The 13657-nt window shown below is 43.5% G+C and overlaps 1 protein-coding gene across 1 annotated transcript in view; it reads right to left on the minus strand.

Annotated features, from left to right (window-relative positions):
- The window catches only part of KPNA1 (karyopherin subunit alpha 1), a 54426-nt gene extending 41618 nt beyond the window's left edge, over positions 1–12808 (minus strand). Inside the window, exons 1-2 of the mRNA XM_056341181.1 lie at positions 12674–12808; positions 44–177 (exon numbers count right to left, since the gene is read on the minus strand). Of these exons, the coding sequence (XP_056197156.1) occupies positions 44–172 (129 nt within the window). The 5' untranslated portion in view covers positions 173–177; positions 12674–12808. The remainder of the gene's footprint in view (positions 1–43; positions 178–12673) is intronic.
- Between the last annotated feature and the right edge of the window lie 849 nt (positions 12809–13657).

Here is a 13657-nt window from a genome sequence, read left to right on the forward strand (position 1 = left end):
CGTTTAAGGACTGGTTACCATTATCACAACTGTAGTACAGTACCTGTTCCTCTCTCTTCTGCTTTCGTAACTGAAGACCTTCTTCCTCTCGCCTGCGACGCATCTCATCAGGGTTTAGAGATTTGTTCTTGTAGCTTTTCAGTCGGAAATTCTCTTTTCCTGAGGTCGTCATGATTCCTTTACAACAAAATTTTTAAAAGAAGTCAGAGAAGAACTACTCTTCCAACAACACGTTATTTTATATTCTGTCTCAGTCTCTGTAGCCATGCATTTCCAGCCACTGCCCCTCTATACCCTGTCAATTAATTTTCAATAGCTTAGAAGACGCAAAGCAAAATTTCACAGAATTGTCACCTCAGCGTGCCAGTTGTTCACATCAGAGCAACAAACTTTTATTTTGCTCTCTGAGGCTGCAAGGTATGAGTTAAGTGTAATATTAAGAATGAACTAAGATCTCTAAGGCAGAGTATACAGTCTGGACTAAAAACAAAACTGCACCAATAAATCTTAATATTTCTTCACACAGGGAATTAGCCAAACTAATTATATGCCACTGCCTTCACTCAGAAGTGAAGGGGGTTTAGCTGCTTTTTAGCTTAATTCACTTTGCAAGTCAGTACAGGGGCTTTTTTGCACTCCAAATCCACATTTTAAGTTACTTCAACACAACCCTGTGTTTTATCTATCCAGACAACGCCTACAAGGAAAATGAAATGGAGAAGTTTTAGATGGGGATGGTTTAACCACTGAAAATGCTCACTGCTGCCCGTGATATTCTTGCCCTCCTCCCCACCCCCAGCCTCTAATCCCACTGCTGTTTGTGCAGAGGGGCCTTTTTTTAGTCCATGATTTCCAAGGACTCTGTCTTACGTAACTCAGTGGATCAGCATTTATAGCGACCTGTGATGATATTCACGTGCACAAAGCTGCACTTCGGAGTTACGTACCATAAAACAATAGCTACAAAGCTGTGTGGAAATACCACACTCCCCCTTAAACCAATGCACTGTGGATCAGGGCTCTACTCTTAGCACTCCATTCTGCTGCTATTTCTCTCCTTACACCTCCCCTTTAAATCCAAAAAATGTTGGGAACCAAATTCTAAACATCTTGGTACTTCCATGTATCTTCATACAGATGCAGAATCTCCAACATGTTGTGAATACCTGCAGCTTTGCAATACAAAATTAACGCTCTATAAAAAGTTACTCTAAGGTAACTGAGGGCTTCTAAAGGTCTCTTCCAAATGCTCTAATGCGTTATATTAAATATGCTACCTACCTCAAATTCCATAAGCACAGAATCACCAGATGATAAATGATCTCCTGTGTACTTTTTACTTTAAAATGGAGCAACACAGGTGTAAACAGACTCTCAACAGCTTAGGTTTCCTATTTAAAATACAAATGTAGAATAAAGTTTACTCTAACCTCCTTTTCTTTCAGTTAGCACAAAGACTTTTAAAAGATTAAAGAAAAAAAGATATCCAAATGTGCTTCTTATTAGAGCCTCTTTTAAAGTTACTGCTACCTGACAACTGTTTGTAAGAATTCTGATCAGAACTGACTCACTGAAGACATTTCAGGCATCATGTCAAGCATTACTGTATTCTGCCAACTGAGATTTAGAAAACTGTTAAGAGAAAGAACTACTGTATTCAAGCTCAGTCAATCACAGATCACACTGAATGCAACATAAAAACCTAAGCAGATCAAGCAAGTCATTCAGCAGCCTAATTCTGCCAAAAAGGCTCTTCCTGAAAGGGCTTTATTTGAAATAAAGGTCCTACAAAAAGATACACCTTAGAATGCCTTAAGCCCTACATCATTCATAACAGCTTAGAGGCTCCTTTCTTCCTGTGTTTAGGTGCTTGAGCTTAAAGTCTTCGTGTTTCTTGCAATATGCTTGGCTATAGCATTTTCTTCCCATTTTTAGTTTAAGTGACTACTACCCGTACATTAAACATAAAAACTATTTGTGGAAGGCTTGGATTTTAACTGCAAAAAGAAGTTCAGTCTAACAAATAGTCAGAACACAACATTTCTTTTGTTTCGAAAACATTTTGAAAGAAATATTTATATATTCTACAATTAGCAAAATTAACTCGAACACCAGATGGACAACCATGAGCTAAAAGGACATGCCAGACAGGACATCGGCTTTGCAGCCAACCCTAGTCAATCTGCCTTTGAACAGGAACACGGGCACACACAACAGCCCAGATAAGATCTCAGGCCTTCCCTGACACGGTTAGCAATTCTCCATTTCCATCTGAAAAACATCATCTCAGACTCATATTATATTTGCCTATATTTGGGATTTCAGGTCTTTGATAGCTCCTGTGGTCATTTCACACCTTCACTTTCAATCCCTAAAAGTTCTTAACTTAAAGAAATCTTTGCCAGGGAACATCTTCATTTCGTAACACTGAATTTCACCTCATTTCTATTATGCAGCCCCTTCATATGACGTTCCAGAGTTTCTAAACATCAATGACACCGTCCAGCTTCATCATCATCAAGTTTCCTTAGCGTATTCTTCCTTATTGTACTTATTTACCTAGTTTCCCCTCAACTCCCAACCCGTATACTAATTGAGAGAAATTAATTTTGCTTCTGACTTCAGTAATAATTTTAATTTTCCTCTCAGAGCTCTATTAGCCCTCTCCTGTCACACTTTACATCATTGTTTCATTTATTGAAAATACAGGCACAGGATTTACTTAAATTCTGACTTTACTTCAACCCCTCTACCTAATGGCTTCACAAGCTTTATCTTCTATTTATTACACTCTTTAGAAGCCTAGCTGCAATTTCTAGCTATGCTCATTCCTGATTTTCAAAACAGCTCACTGCTGACTAACCCCTTCTATTTTCTGAGTAATCTGTATGCTTAAAATCCTTTTAAAGTAGTATATTGTGGTTTACCTGCGAGTAAAGCCTTTCTAGAAACTCCTACCACCAAATGACTGGGAAGACAGTTTCTTCTATTAAAAGTAAAAAAAATTAAGCTCCCTTCACTATTGAGAAGTTACCAATTCAAGTAATAATGAGTTCAATAATTTGAGAAGTTGAATCAAGAAGTTACCAAGTAGTAATGAGATCACCAATTTCATACTAGTCCCTCACTGATAGTAAATAAACAGAAACCCAACACATAGTAACGTATCCATTTTATATACCTGCCTACCTAACCTGTATAACCATTAAATCCCAAACTATTTTCTAAAAGCAGTTTTTGTAATATCCTTAAATCTCCTAAAATCATTACTATTTATCATTCTTTTACTGGTTCCCTGACTATCGGTGAAAAATTCAATGAGCCCATCAAGGATTTCATCTAACCCACACCTATTTCTAGCACCTTTGACCTATTCAGTGTGAGCACCCAAATTATTTTGTTTAGGACTGAAAATACAACAATCCTAAATTACTTGTTACAGTCATCCAAGGATTGTTTGCTGTAAATCAACTCTTCCATTTCTCAGGATGTAGCCTTTCCCCTAGACTAAACCACAGAGGCAAAACAACTCCGAATTGCCTGACTCATTTCTGCAGTTTTGTTGTGGCTTAACTGAGCATCCTTCACTGGCCACTTTAAATTCACCATTGGATAGCAAACCCTGGATCTTCTCTACACGATCAAAATTAATGCTACTTCTGGTGAAAATCCGTGGTGGTTGCCATGGAAATGTTCTACCCATCTTTTCTTTCCTAAAGATAGCATAGTATTTTCCACATTTTTTGGATACTCCCAGCTACAGATAAAAACCTCTGGCAACCTGGTGAGGAGTTTCCAAGGTGTATTCTTTAGATTTTTGTGCAGCACCGTACAAACCCCATATGACACTTCCTCCTCCTCAGTTTCACTGCCATGAAAATGATCTTTAGTAAAATTAAAACCACAATCTATTCCTGGATGTCTACATTTCCCTAAGGAAATTATGATCCCCAAATTTTTTGCTGATCAAGACAAGGACTCTTCCTTTCTTCTAGAAACATGTGCTTGGAACACATCACATTTGGAAAAGTGCTGCATTTCTCCTTGCTCATCAGGTCAAAGAAATTCAGAGGCACTGGGAAAGGCAGAGTCACTTAGTGCAATGACCTGTCCTGTCCCAAGCAATCACCTAGACAGGAACAAAAATGAACTCCCTGCCTTCTTAAATCAGATATCGCTGTCACCACACTTAAGGGCTTTGCCAACAGGAATGCCATATGACTAACACTCTTGGATATTCCTCACATCAGAGGTATCCAGATGTAAAACTAAAGGCTCTACAAATCAAGACCTGCGTGATGTTATATATAATGCAAATGACTCAAACTAAGATTACCAAATACCCTGCTGATATTAAAGACTGTTAGAGACAAACTTTCCTTCTTTGGAATTTAGGGTGGGAAAGAGAGGGAGGGGAAAAAAAAAGTATTCCAGAAGTGTAGACCTGTACAAGAAGTTCTACCTTCCAATAGAAATATATCAGAAAAGGAAGACTTGAAAACAAAGGCAGACAAGGAGGTTGAAGAGAAATGGTGTTAGCCGTTAAAAAAGTTATCTTAAAGATGCCTGATCTGACATACTACTAGTCTGGTTTCCTAAGCTGCAGTTGCAGATGGAAAGGACTTACTGGAGGCATACTTAGCTCTACTACAGTCAAACTGCTGTCTCTTCTTCAGATTGTTGCCAGAAAGACAAGGGGAAAAAAACCATGTGGGGCTGTTAGCCCCGAAAGGACAACCTGCGTTGGAAACAGCACTCTCAACACAGTTCCAAGCAGTGAGAGAAGGTGGAATTATTCATGGTAAGAAATGGTTCAGCTACACTACAAAACCTTTACTTCAGTGGAGATCTATTTGCTTCTTGGCCCTGCCATAAGACTCTAGGCCTCCTAGAAAATTAAAGTTTCTTCACAATCATGCTTCTCAACATCACACCAAACATCTACAGCACAGCCTGGACAGACATTTAAGCAATTCACTGAGCCGTGATTACAGGATGCACAATCTTCTGACATTCTTAGTGAGAGACTGGAAAATCTATGCAATTTAAAAAACCACCCTGAAAGTAGCACTGGGTCATTCATTACTCTCATCAACACTCCCTAAAAATCCAACATTTTTGCCACAAATGTGTTTGGTTCCCCCCCCCCAAAGTGTAGATTTTGGGAAGTCCTAATTTGCTTTTTGGCAATTCTAAGGCAACAGGTTCAGGATGATAACAGAAATATTTAAATCTTGTGGAAGTACACTGTCAGTTTTCTTGGAGGTGACAGACAACAAAAGGTCTTATTAAGAAGAAGAATATTATAAAATAAAAGGTCATCTTAATAACAACGAATAATATAGGGAGGGCATAGAATGATAAAAAAAATCACCTGGGATTAATATTATTTCCCCAGAAAAAATTCTAGAGCAACAACCTACACTTGCCATCATCCTAGAGATGAAATCCAAGTCTCTACAGTGTTATCCGAGGGGAAAAAAGAAAATAAGAAAATCTGCAGACTTGAATTCTCTCTTCACTGCCACCTCCTGTTGTCTGAAAAAACATCTCAAACAGACAAATATTTTGGTGAAGCTGTATCTGCTTCTTTTGCAAAATTGTTTGCCAAAGCATACAGGATTACAGGGATCTACGGGAATGCCCAGCAGCAGAAAAACTTGTATCACCTGAGCAACAGGAGTGTTACTTTCTAATGTCAAATGTCTTCAGACTCTTGTAAAGCTTGGGACATCTAGAGGAAAGGATATTTAATCATCTCAACTACAACAAGCTATCACTCAAGCACAACAGCCAATTTCTAAAACCTTTGCTTAACTTTCTCTAGCTGTAAAATAGGAATTGGAAATGTCTCACAGGCACCACAAAATCAACAGTTGTATTTGTAAAGGCTGCAAACTAAGTGTTGCTGACATCAAACCCTAGCACTAAGGAAACAGAACAACCCTGTGAATTTCATTCTCTGTGGTTTGGGAAAGCTGCAGCAGCAAGCACCAGTGCTACTCAGGAGCAGGAATGACAAACTTCAGTTCATGCAGAACAGCAGGGACCCACACTCCTAGGGCAGCCACCATACAAGAATGATGGAGAAGAAACAGAACCCCCACCAGCTATCGAAAAGGCCAAAAGATTAAAGAAGCTTCAAATGTAACATAAGAGCCATAGCTAAATGCAGATTGAATATATAGCCTTGAAGGCCCTAACTTTAGGGACTTTCTGTCAAAAAATGGAGGTAAAGGGACTTCATGGGATTGCTGCCCATCCCAGTGTCTTTTAAATTTGCTTTACTTTGCAGGCTTCCTAGCCCTGTTAGGTTTTTTCCCAGGCCCAGTAGTACGTCTTACTTCACAACAGCTTCTGTTCTAGCACCTTAATAAACCTGTGAAATAGCAAACCAAGTACTAATCCACCTAATCTATAGCAAATTTGGCATGTTCTAGTTCAAGGACACCTAGCAATTTAGACTGGTACTTGTGTAAATTAAAACAACCTTAACACTTCAGAAAATTAATGCAAGGCCTGAAAAGATACACATTTTTGCACAATATGGAATGTGATATTGAAAATTAAAAACCTCAATATTGACTGACGCTCAAAGGAGAAAAAAAATCAACAGTGTTATCTGAACAGTGTTGATGACGCCTGATATCAAGCTTGTAGGGATGTCACATTTCAACAATGTGACCTCCTCATCATCAACAAAAGAAAAAAGGGCTGAGAAGGTGGTAAAAATAAAAATAAACCACCACCATACCAGAAGTGTTTCTGCAAAAAGACTAATCTTGAAGAGTCAGTTAAGTATACCACCACCCACCAACCCACCCCAGGTAATATTCAGAAAGAACTGTGCTTACAAAAAAAAACCCAGGTGTTTTTTTTAAAGCACACCTAAAGTCAGGCCAACACCAGCTTGCCAGGCCCCCTGGTCTTCCTTTTTTTACACTAAAAAACGCACAAAGAAACAAAAAAAATAAAATCAAGAAAGTATATTTCTGGCTATAACAAAACCCAAACCATAATAGAAATAGATTTACTTGATGCTCTCTCTGACACATCAGCCTGTACCACTAGTTAAGTATGCTGACAGCCACACAACCGGGCACTTAAGCAATTTTTTTTAATTTCAAAATTTAAGGATTATGCTTTCTGTCTTTTTTTTTTTTTTTTTTTTAAGAAACACCACTGAACACATTTAGTAATGTATTTACAAAGTTTATCGGAAAACAGTTTCACTGGGGAGGTGGGGGAGGAGAGCGGAGGGAAGCAGAAGCAATAAAAGATGCTATCTAAAAACTTCACTACAAATTTATGGGGTTTTTTTGAGTTCCACATTTTTAAAGGTCCCTTTTGACTTAACACTGCAGCAGATACAGCTTTCAAAGTTCCAGAAAGCTTTTAACTCAAGCAAGATGGCAAAAACCCTGACTCTCAAAGCCAGGTCAACTTAAAATTAAAACATCTTCAGATTTGTTAACTGAGCCTTTCTGATTTGAGTTGCAAACACAAAATTCCTTTGCTGCATTCGAAGTCATTGCAGTGCAATAAATCTGTTTTAATGATAAAAGCCTCACCCTGATTTCTGTAACACCACAGTCCATAATCAACTTGAAACCAAAATGTTCCCACAAGTCATAAAACAAAGCAGCTAGTGATGGTGAATTAAACTTTTCAGCTGCACAGGATTATACTAACATTAAAAAACATAACCCCACCTTCACGTGCCCACCTACATGAAAACCCAAGTGATTATTCCTGTGCACCAAACTAAAATGTAATCTGTTTTTTCTTTTAAAGCAGAGATTCATTTGTATTTTGATTAAGATTCCACCACATCCTCCCTGCACTTACAGGCCTAGCTGACCCACAACCGTATTTTTTGTGAAGTCGTATCTAAAAACGGGACCATTTGAAAAACAACAGTAGTCTCTGTCATCTGGCACAAAAAAAAAAAAAAAAATCATCCTAACATGCCCCAAACATTCTTTACAAGAGAACAAGAGTGCACCTTTCAGCAATTCATATCATGAAAATAAGAAATCCCAGACACTTTTAAACAAATTAGATTAAAACTAAACTCAATTATTAGAGTTGATGATGTAATTTCAAGCAACTTTTCTTTGAGGTTATGATTATCGGAAGGCACTGAAACCAAACCTACTTCATGCTTCCCCTGATGACAAGTTTGCCTTCAACAGATTAATTTATTGGTTGCCGTGACTCAGCATTATGGAAGATATGTGTACAAAAGCACAAAATAACTGTAAGTAAAAATTCTACGGATTTCATACTAGCTTTGGACATCAGCAACCAAGAGAGTCATATAATACTGCTGTATCAGCCCCGTCAAGCCAAAACCCACAGGAACTTTAAAGCTTGATGATACTCGTTCTGCCTCCCTCATGCCACTTACACCTAGTACCCCTCCTACCCAAAAAGCTCTGGAATGCAATATGCAGCACACTCAAAGACATCTCTTCTCTCTTCTGATCCTTTTCAATACAAAAAATAAAAAAAAAAAAAAAGAGTAAAACGAGAACAGGTAATGTGGAAGTTATACAGAAGAGTCCTGCATCTTTTAAGAGGCAATCTCATCCCGATTCAGACAAAAAACACATCACAACAATCTAATATTAATCACAACATTATTATCTGACTTGACTTACAGTTGTGGCTTGTGTGTCACCAAAAGGTGGCTTGTTTGCCAAAATGACATTCATTTATCAACAGGTGAATTTGCTTTCAAGTATAACCTTAGGACTAGATTTCATAGGCTTACAATGCCTTGTTTGGAGATAAATACATTCAGGATGTTTAGCCACAGGATATTTATTTCTAAAATCAGCATATCACTTCCGTATAATCTCAACTTTATGCCTGAGAGTAAAAAAGTAAGTAAGATCTCTGTGTGTCAAACCAGTTAGTTGTTCACAAAACATACAGATCCTGCTGATCCTGACAAGCAGTCTGAACTGCCAAATACAAGAGGAAAGAATTACCCTAAACCATAGGGCAGCTTTCAGCAGCTGGTGGCTAGCTAAATCTTAAGTCTTATGGCACACTCTGAAAACTCAATAGTCTGTTACTGTCCATATACACCCAGGAACATATTCATATTTCTTTCAGCTCTAATGGTTTCAGCTTCTGCCTCCTCGTAACACTAAGCATTAATTATGTTTCAAGAAAGTATTCACTTTATCCCAATTTACAATTTCTTCTGTGTCACTGAACTCCATTTACTCCTGTCTTTAGTGAATTAACAGAAGTGTCAATGCCATGTCCAATCTACCATCGCTTCCTACCACTTCTTCATACCTTCCTACTACTAACACCCCTTTTAAACCAATTCTGGTGAAAGGAAATTTACTGTCTGTCACCTGCCTTAGGGACTACCTCTACTTTTTATCCTCAAAATGAATTACTAAGCCTGCACAATATTTAATGCAGTTCAAGACATTCATGAGGTGGCATAATATAATTTCCAGTCCTGCTCTTCTACAGATACTATATTTAGCAGAGGTTTTCACTGAGTATTTTGTTTAAACGTTGCTTTGCTGTTTTTCCAGAGTTCCTCTACCTTCTTCAAAATAATTTAAAACCATTGACATTTCTACAGGCCTTGCATCCTACTGGTTGCACTTTGTATCTTGAAAACCCCACATTCATTCTTGGAAATAGCATAGAGCAGTTAAATCCATCACTTGCTTGGCACACTTTGAAAACTATATCAGACTGAGGATGAATATTTTTTTTTTCTTCAGAGCAGAACAAACCTGACTTGCTATCATATTGCTGCCCCTTACCTCTGCAATTTACATCAGCATTTTTTTCATTAGTATTATTATTTAAACAAGGACTTCCACTAGGCTTTAGCCCCTTAGCACGAAACTGGATAATTTTCCTATCTGTTCAGCTTCCACCCTTGTTCTCTGAAAAAGAGAGGTGGCCTCGTCTTTCTAACTTCTTTGTCCATAACATCGTTCCAGAACCTCCTGTTTAGGTATTTCAGCCACTCACAACATTTCATTGAGTAATTACTTTCAAGTCTTTTATTTTTCTTGACTCATGGCCTACAAGGCTCCCTCACACCCCTATTATTCCCTGTGGCCTTCAGAAGTACTTAAACGAATCCATTAAATTTAGCTATTTGTTGCTGCTCTTTTATTCCCCTGTACGTTTCCAATTCACATCACTCTTCTTCTTTTTTATCTGTTAAATTTTATACTTTTTCACATAGACTCAATTTCCATTTTTCTGGCGGGCACCATTTTGCATCCATTAATCTCTCACCCCTTGCCACAAAGTTACATTTTCCAACCCAGCAACTTCTTTACTGTTGCCTTTAAAGGTACAGTTTCCTTTTGTGTTCTTAAGGATATGAGTTAAGCCCTCCATTTGCCCCCTCCAGGACTTGTAAAACCTTTCAGAAGAAAAATTCCACAATCTTGTGGAGAGACAAACAGAAAAATATCAAAGCAAGCCTGCCAGATACAGGACAGTCTAAAACAAAATGTACCATTCTGTTCACTCTAGCTTATTCAACAGAAAGGAAGGGGGGGGGGGGGTGGGGGGGGGGGTGGGGGGGGTGGAGAAACAAGAACACTGTGTTGAAACACTTAAGTTGAAATAAGACTATCAAACAATCTGGTTAAATAAATATTTACTCTTAGAAGTCTCTATAAAGAGCCTTTCAGAAACTTCTACAGCATCTGTAGTACTTTTAGTTCTCACAGTGTCTTTGGTCAGTGCTGCTGCTGGCTGTTGCTGCCTTTCCTTTTATAAACGGAATTAACTGTGACTTCTCCACGGAATTAACTGTGACTTCTCCAGGTACTGGCACTCAGCTGAATATACAGGACCACATAAGTAAGCCAGCTCTGAAGGCATCAATAAAAAGAACGTATCAGGAAAAAAAAAAAAAAAATCAACTGATGGCACACTGACAGCAAAAGGTAAACATCCTGGTACAGCATTAGAATGAGAAATAGGATGTAACAAAAGACTCTGCTCAGAAGGTGGTTTGTTGTTTTTTTGGGCTGTTTTTTTGTTGGATGTTTTATTTTGTTGGGTTGTTGGGGGGGAGGGGGGGGGAGGTCCCAAGCCCCCAAAACAACCACATTTCTTGGAAGTGAAGCATCATTGCATCTGTTTGAAAGATTATGACAAGGGAATCCATTCTGAGAAAAACCTCTACAACCACACATATGTTATGTTGCCATGCCCTAAGCTACTCCTCATTTTGCCTATGCCTATGGGTATGTCTAAAGGGTCATTACAAGTTGCAACCACAGTTCAGGTAGAAACAAACTTGTTTTGAATGAGCTAGTTCAAGTGTCGATGCCGGTGGTAATGTTGCAGGGAGAACAACACAATGAAGTTACAATAAAGGACAGATAAACCAATGTTCAGCTGGATTCAAACTATTAATTTGTCGGAGGTATATGCAAAATAGCTTTAAAATAGCTAGTTTCTAGGAATAAAGCTCCAATCCCATTTCCAGATAACTCACAGACATATCCCAACTTTGTTAAGTCTTTCATTAAGCAGTCAGAGCAGAAAATGTGCCAGCAAACAAAAAAATCCAGAGAAACTGCAGCCTGAATAAAGGATAATGGGACTATTAAACACAACCATTCAGCACCATTTGGGAATTCTGCAGAAACAGCAGCCCAGTATTTTCACAGCTCATGACGTATCTTTCCAGCCCGGAGTTTCAGTTTTCATGAAACGCCCTCAAGAGGCAAAGCTCAAAACCACCGTTACATACATGTATGTATGTACGTATGCATGCATGCTGCACGGGCGGTGCGACCTGGAACTTATGAATGGGCTGAGCGGCGAGGCCTGCCGGCGGCGGGGCGTGCGGGCTGTGCGGGGCCGTGCCGGGGCGGCACAGCGGGGAAGGGCCGCCAGGGCCACAGGGAAAGCGCGGACCCGTCACCGCCCAAGGCAGAGAACCTGCAGCGGGATCGGACGAGGCGCGGGGTGAGGCAGCACCTCGGTAAGATCAGCCGGGATCGCCGGGGAGGGTGGAAGCACGAGCTTGAAGACCCAGGAGAAAGTTTCCTCCGCCCGCCCCGACGCCGAGGCCCGGCCTCCCTCACGGCCCGGCCCGCCGGCACGCAGCGGCACCGGGCAGGCCCAGTCCGGCCCGCCACGACCGCCCCGCCGGCCCCCAAAGCCGAGCGCGGCGCTCCCGCGGAGCGGGCCCGCCACCGGCACCAGCCCCGCCGCCCAACCAGCGACGCCGGAGCTCCCGGGGCAGGCACGGTCCGGCCCGGCCCGGCGCCCTCCCGCTCCCCGGGAGCTCCCAGGAGCCCCCGAGCCCCCTCTCTCCCCGCTCCCCGGGCGGGCGGCGCGGGCCGGCGGGAAGCGACCGGCCCCGGCCCAGAAGCGCGGCTCCCGCCGCGCCGGCCGGCCCCGCCCCGCCTGTTGCACGCGAGCAGGCCGGGGGCTCCCGCCGCTAGCGGCACCTCCAACCCGGACCTCCCGCAACCCCGGGCGCGGCCGCCTCCCACGGGAACCTAGCCCTCCCCCCGCGACCGGCGCGGCCCCGCTCACCGCTCTGCTCGCCGCTATCCCCCCCACTCCTCTCCGCCGGTTCAGCGAGGCGCCGAGACCGGCCCCCCCCCCGCCTCCCAGCGGCGCGGAAGGCGGCGCCCCCCAACCCCCGTACCTCCTCGGCGGCGCGGCCCGGCCCGGCCCCGCGCTGTCTCCTCTCGGGCCCGAGGCGCGCGAGCGCCGCTCCCTCCCTACCTGCCTGCCCGGCGCTGCCTGCCGAGGACAGTGCGCAGGCGCAGGGTACACGTCACTTCCGGCCTTGCCGCAGCGCCCTCTGGGAAGGAGAGCTCTTCCGGCCGGCCCGGGCGGCGGCGGCGGCGGCTCCTCAGGATGTTACACCGGGCGGCGGCCGCACTACAACTGCCGGCATGCAGCGCGGCGCGGCACGCAGGCGCATACCGGTGGGCGGCCAAGGGGCATGCTGGGAGTTGTAGTGCGGCGGACGCCGCCTCAGCCGGGAGGCCCCGCCGAGGACGCGGAGGTGCCGCCTCCCCGCGGGAGGGGTGGCGGTGGCGGCGGCCGTGGCGGCCGTGGAGGTGGTGTGCGGCCGGGCGCTGCCCTGAGGAGCGGGGCGGCAGTGGCGCAGCGGCCGCCACTGGCGGGGCGGTGTTGGGCGGCCGTGGGCCACAGCCCGCCGCCTGGCAGCGAGGGGAGGGCAGCAGTGAAAGGGACAGAGAGCCCGCACCCTCGGGGGGGCGTACGGCCCGGGATAACCTGACGAGCTGATATTTCCACTGGAATTAGCGCTTCCTGCGCTGCGGGTTACCCGGCGGAGGCCTCGGTGCCACTACAAACGGCGTCGCTGCGAGCAAAGCACCGCGCTGTGCTGCGCAGGCTGGGAGGCACGGTGGGCGAAGCCATGTCGCGGTTCCCAGACCCTGCGGCGGCAGCAAGGCCGAACGCAGCAGAGCGGCAGTGATGGATAACAGCGGCGGGCACTGGTTGTCCAGTTCGTGCAAAAAGCCACAATACAATAGCCGCTAGTCAGCCATGCGATATGTTGAGGTAGATGGTACGCTCGGTTGTGTGGCAAAAGCTGGTCTGCACACCCACAGAGGGACGGCAGGAGGAGGAGCCGTGCCCTGCCGGGCTGCTCCCA

Source organism: Falco biarmicus, chromosome 5, assembly GCF_023638135.1.
Source record: "Falco biarmicus isolate bFalBia1 chromosome 5, bFalBia1.pri, whole genome shotgun sequence".
NCBI lineage: Eukaryota > Metazoa > Chordata > Aves > Falconiformes > Falconidae > Falco > Falco biarmicus.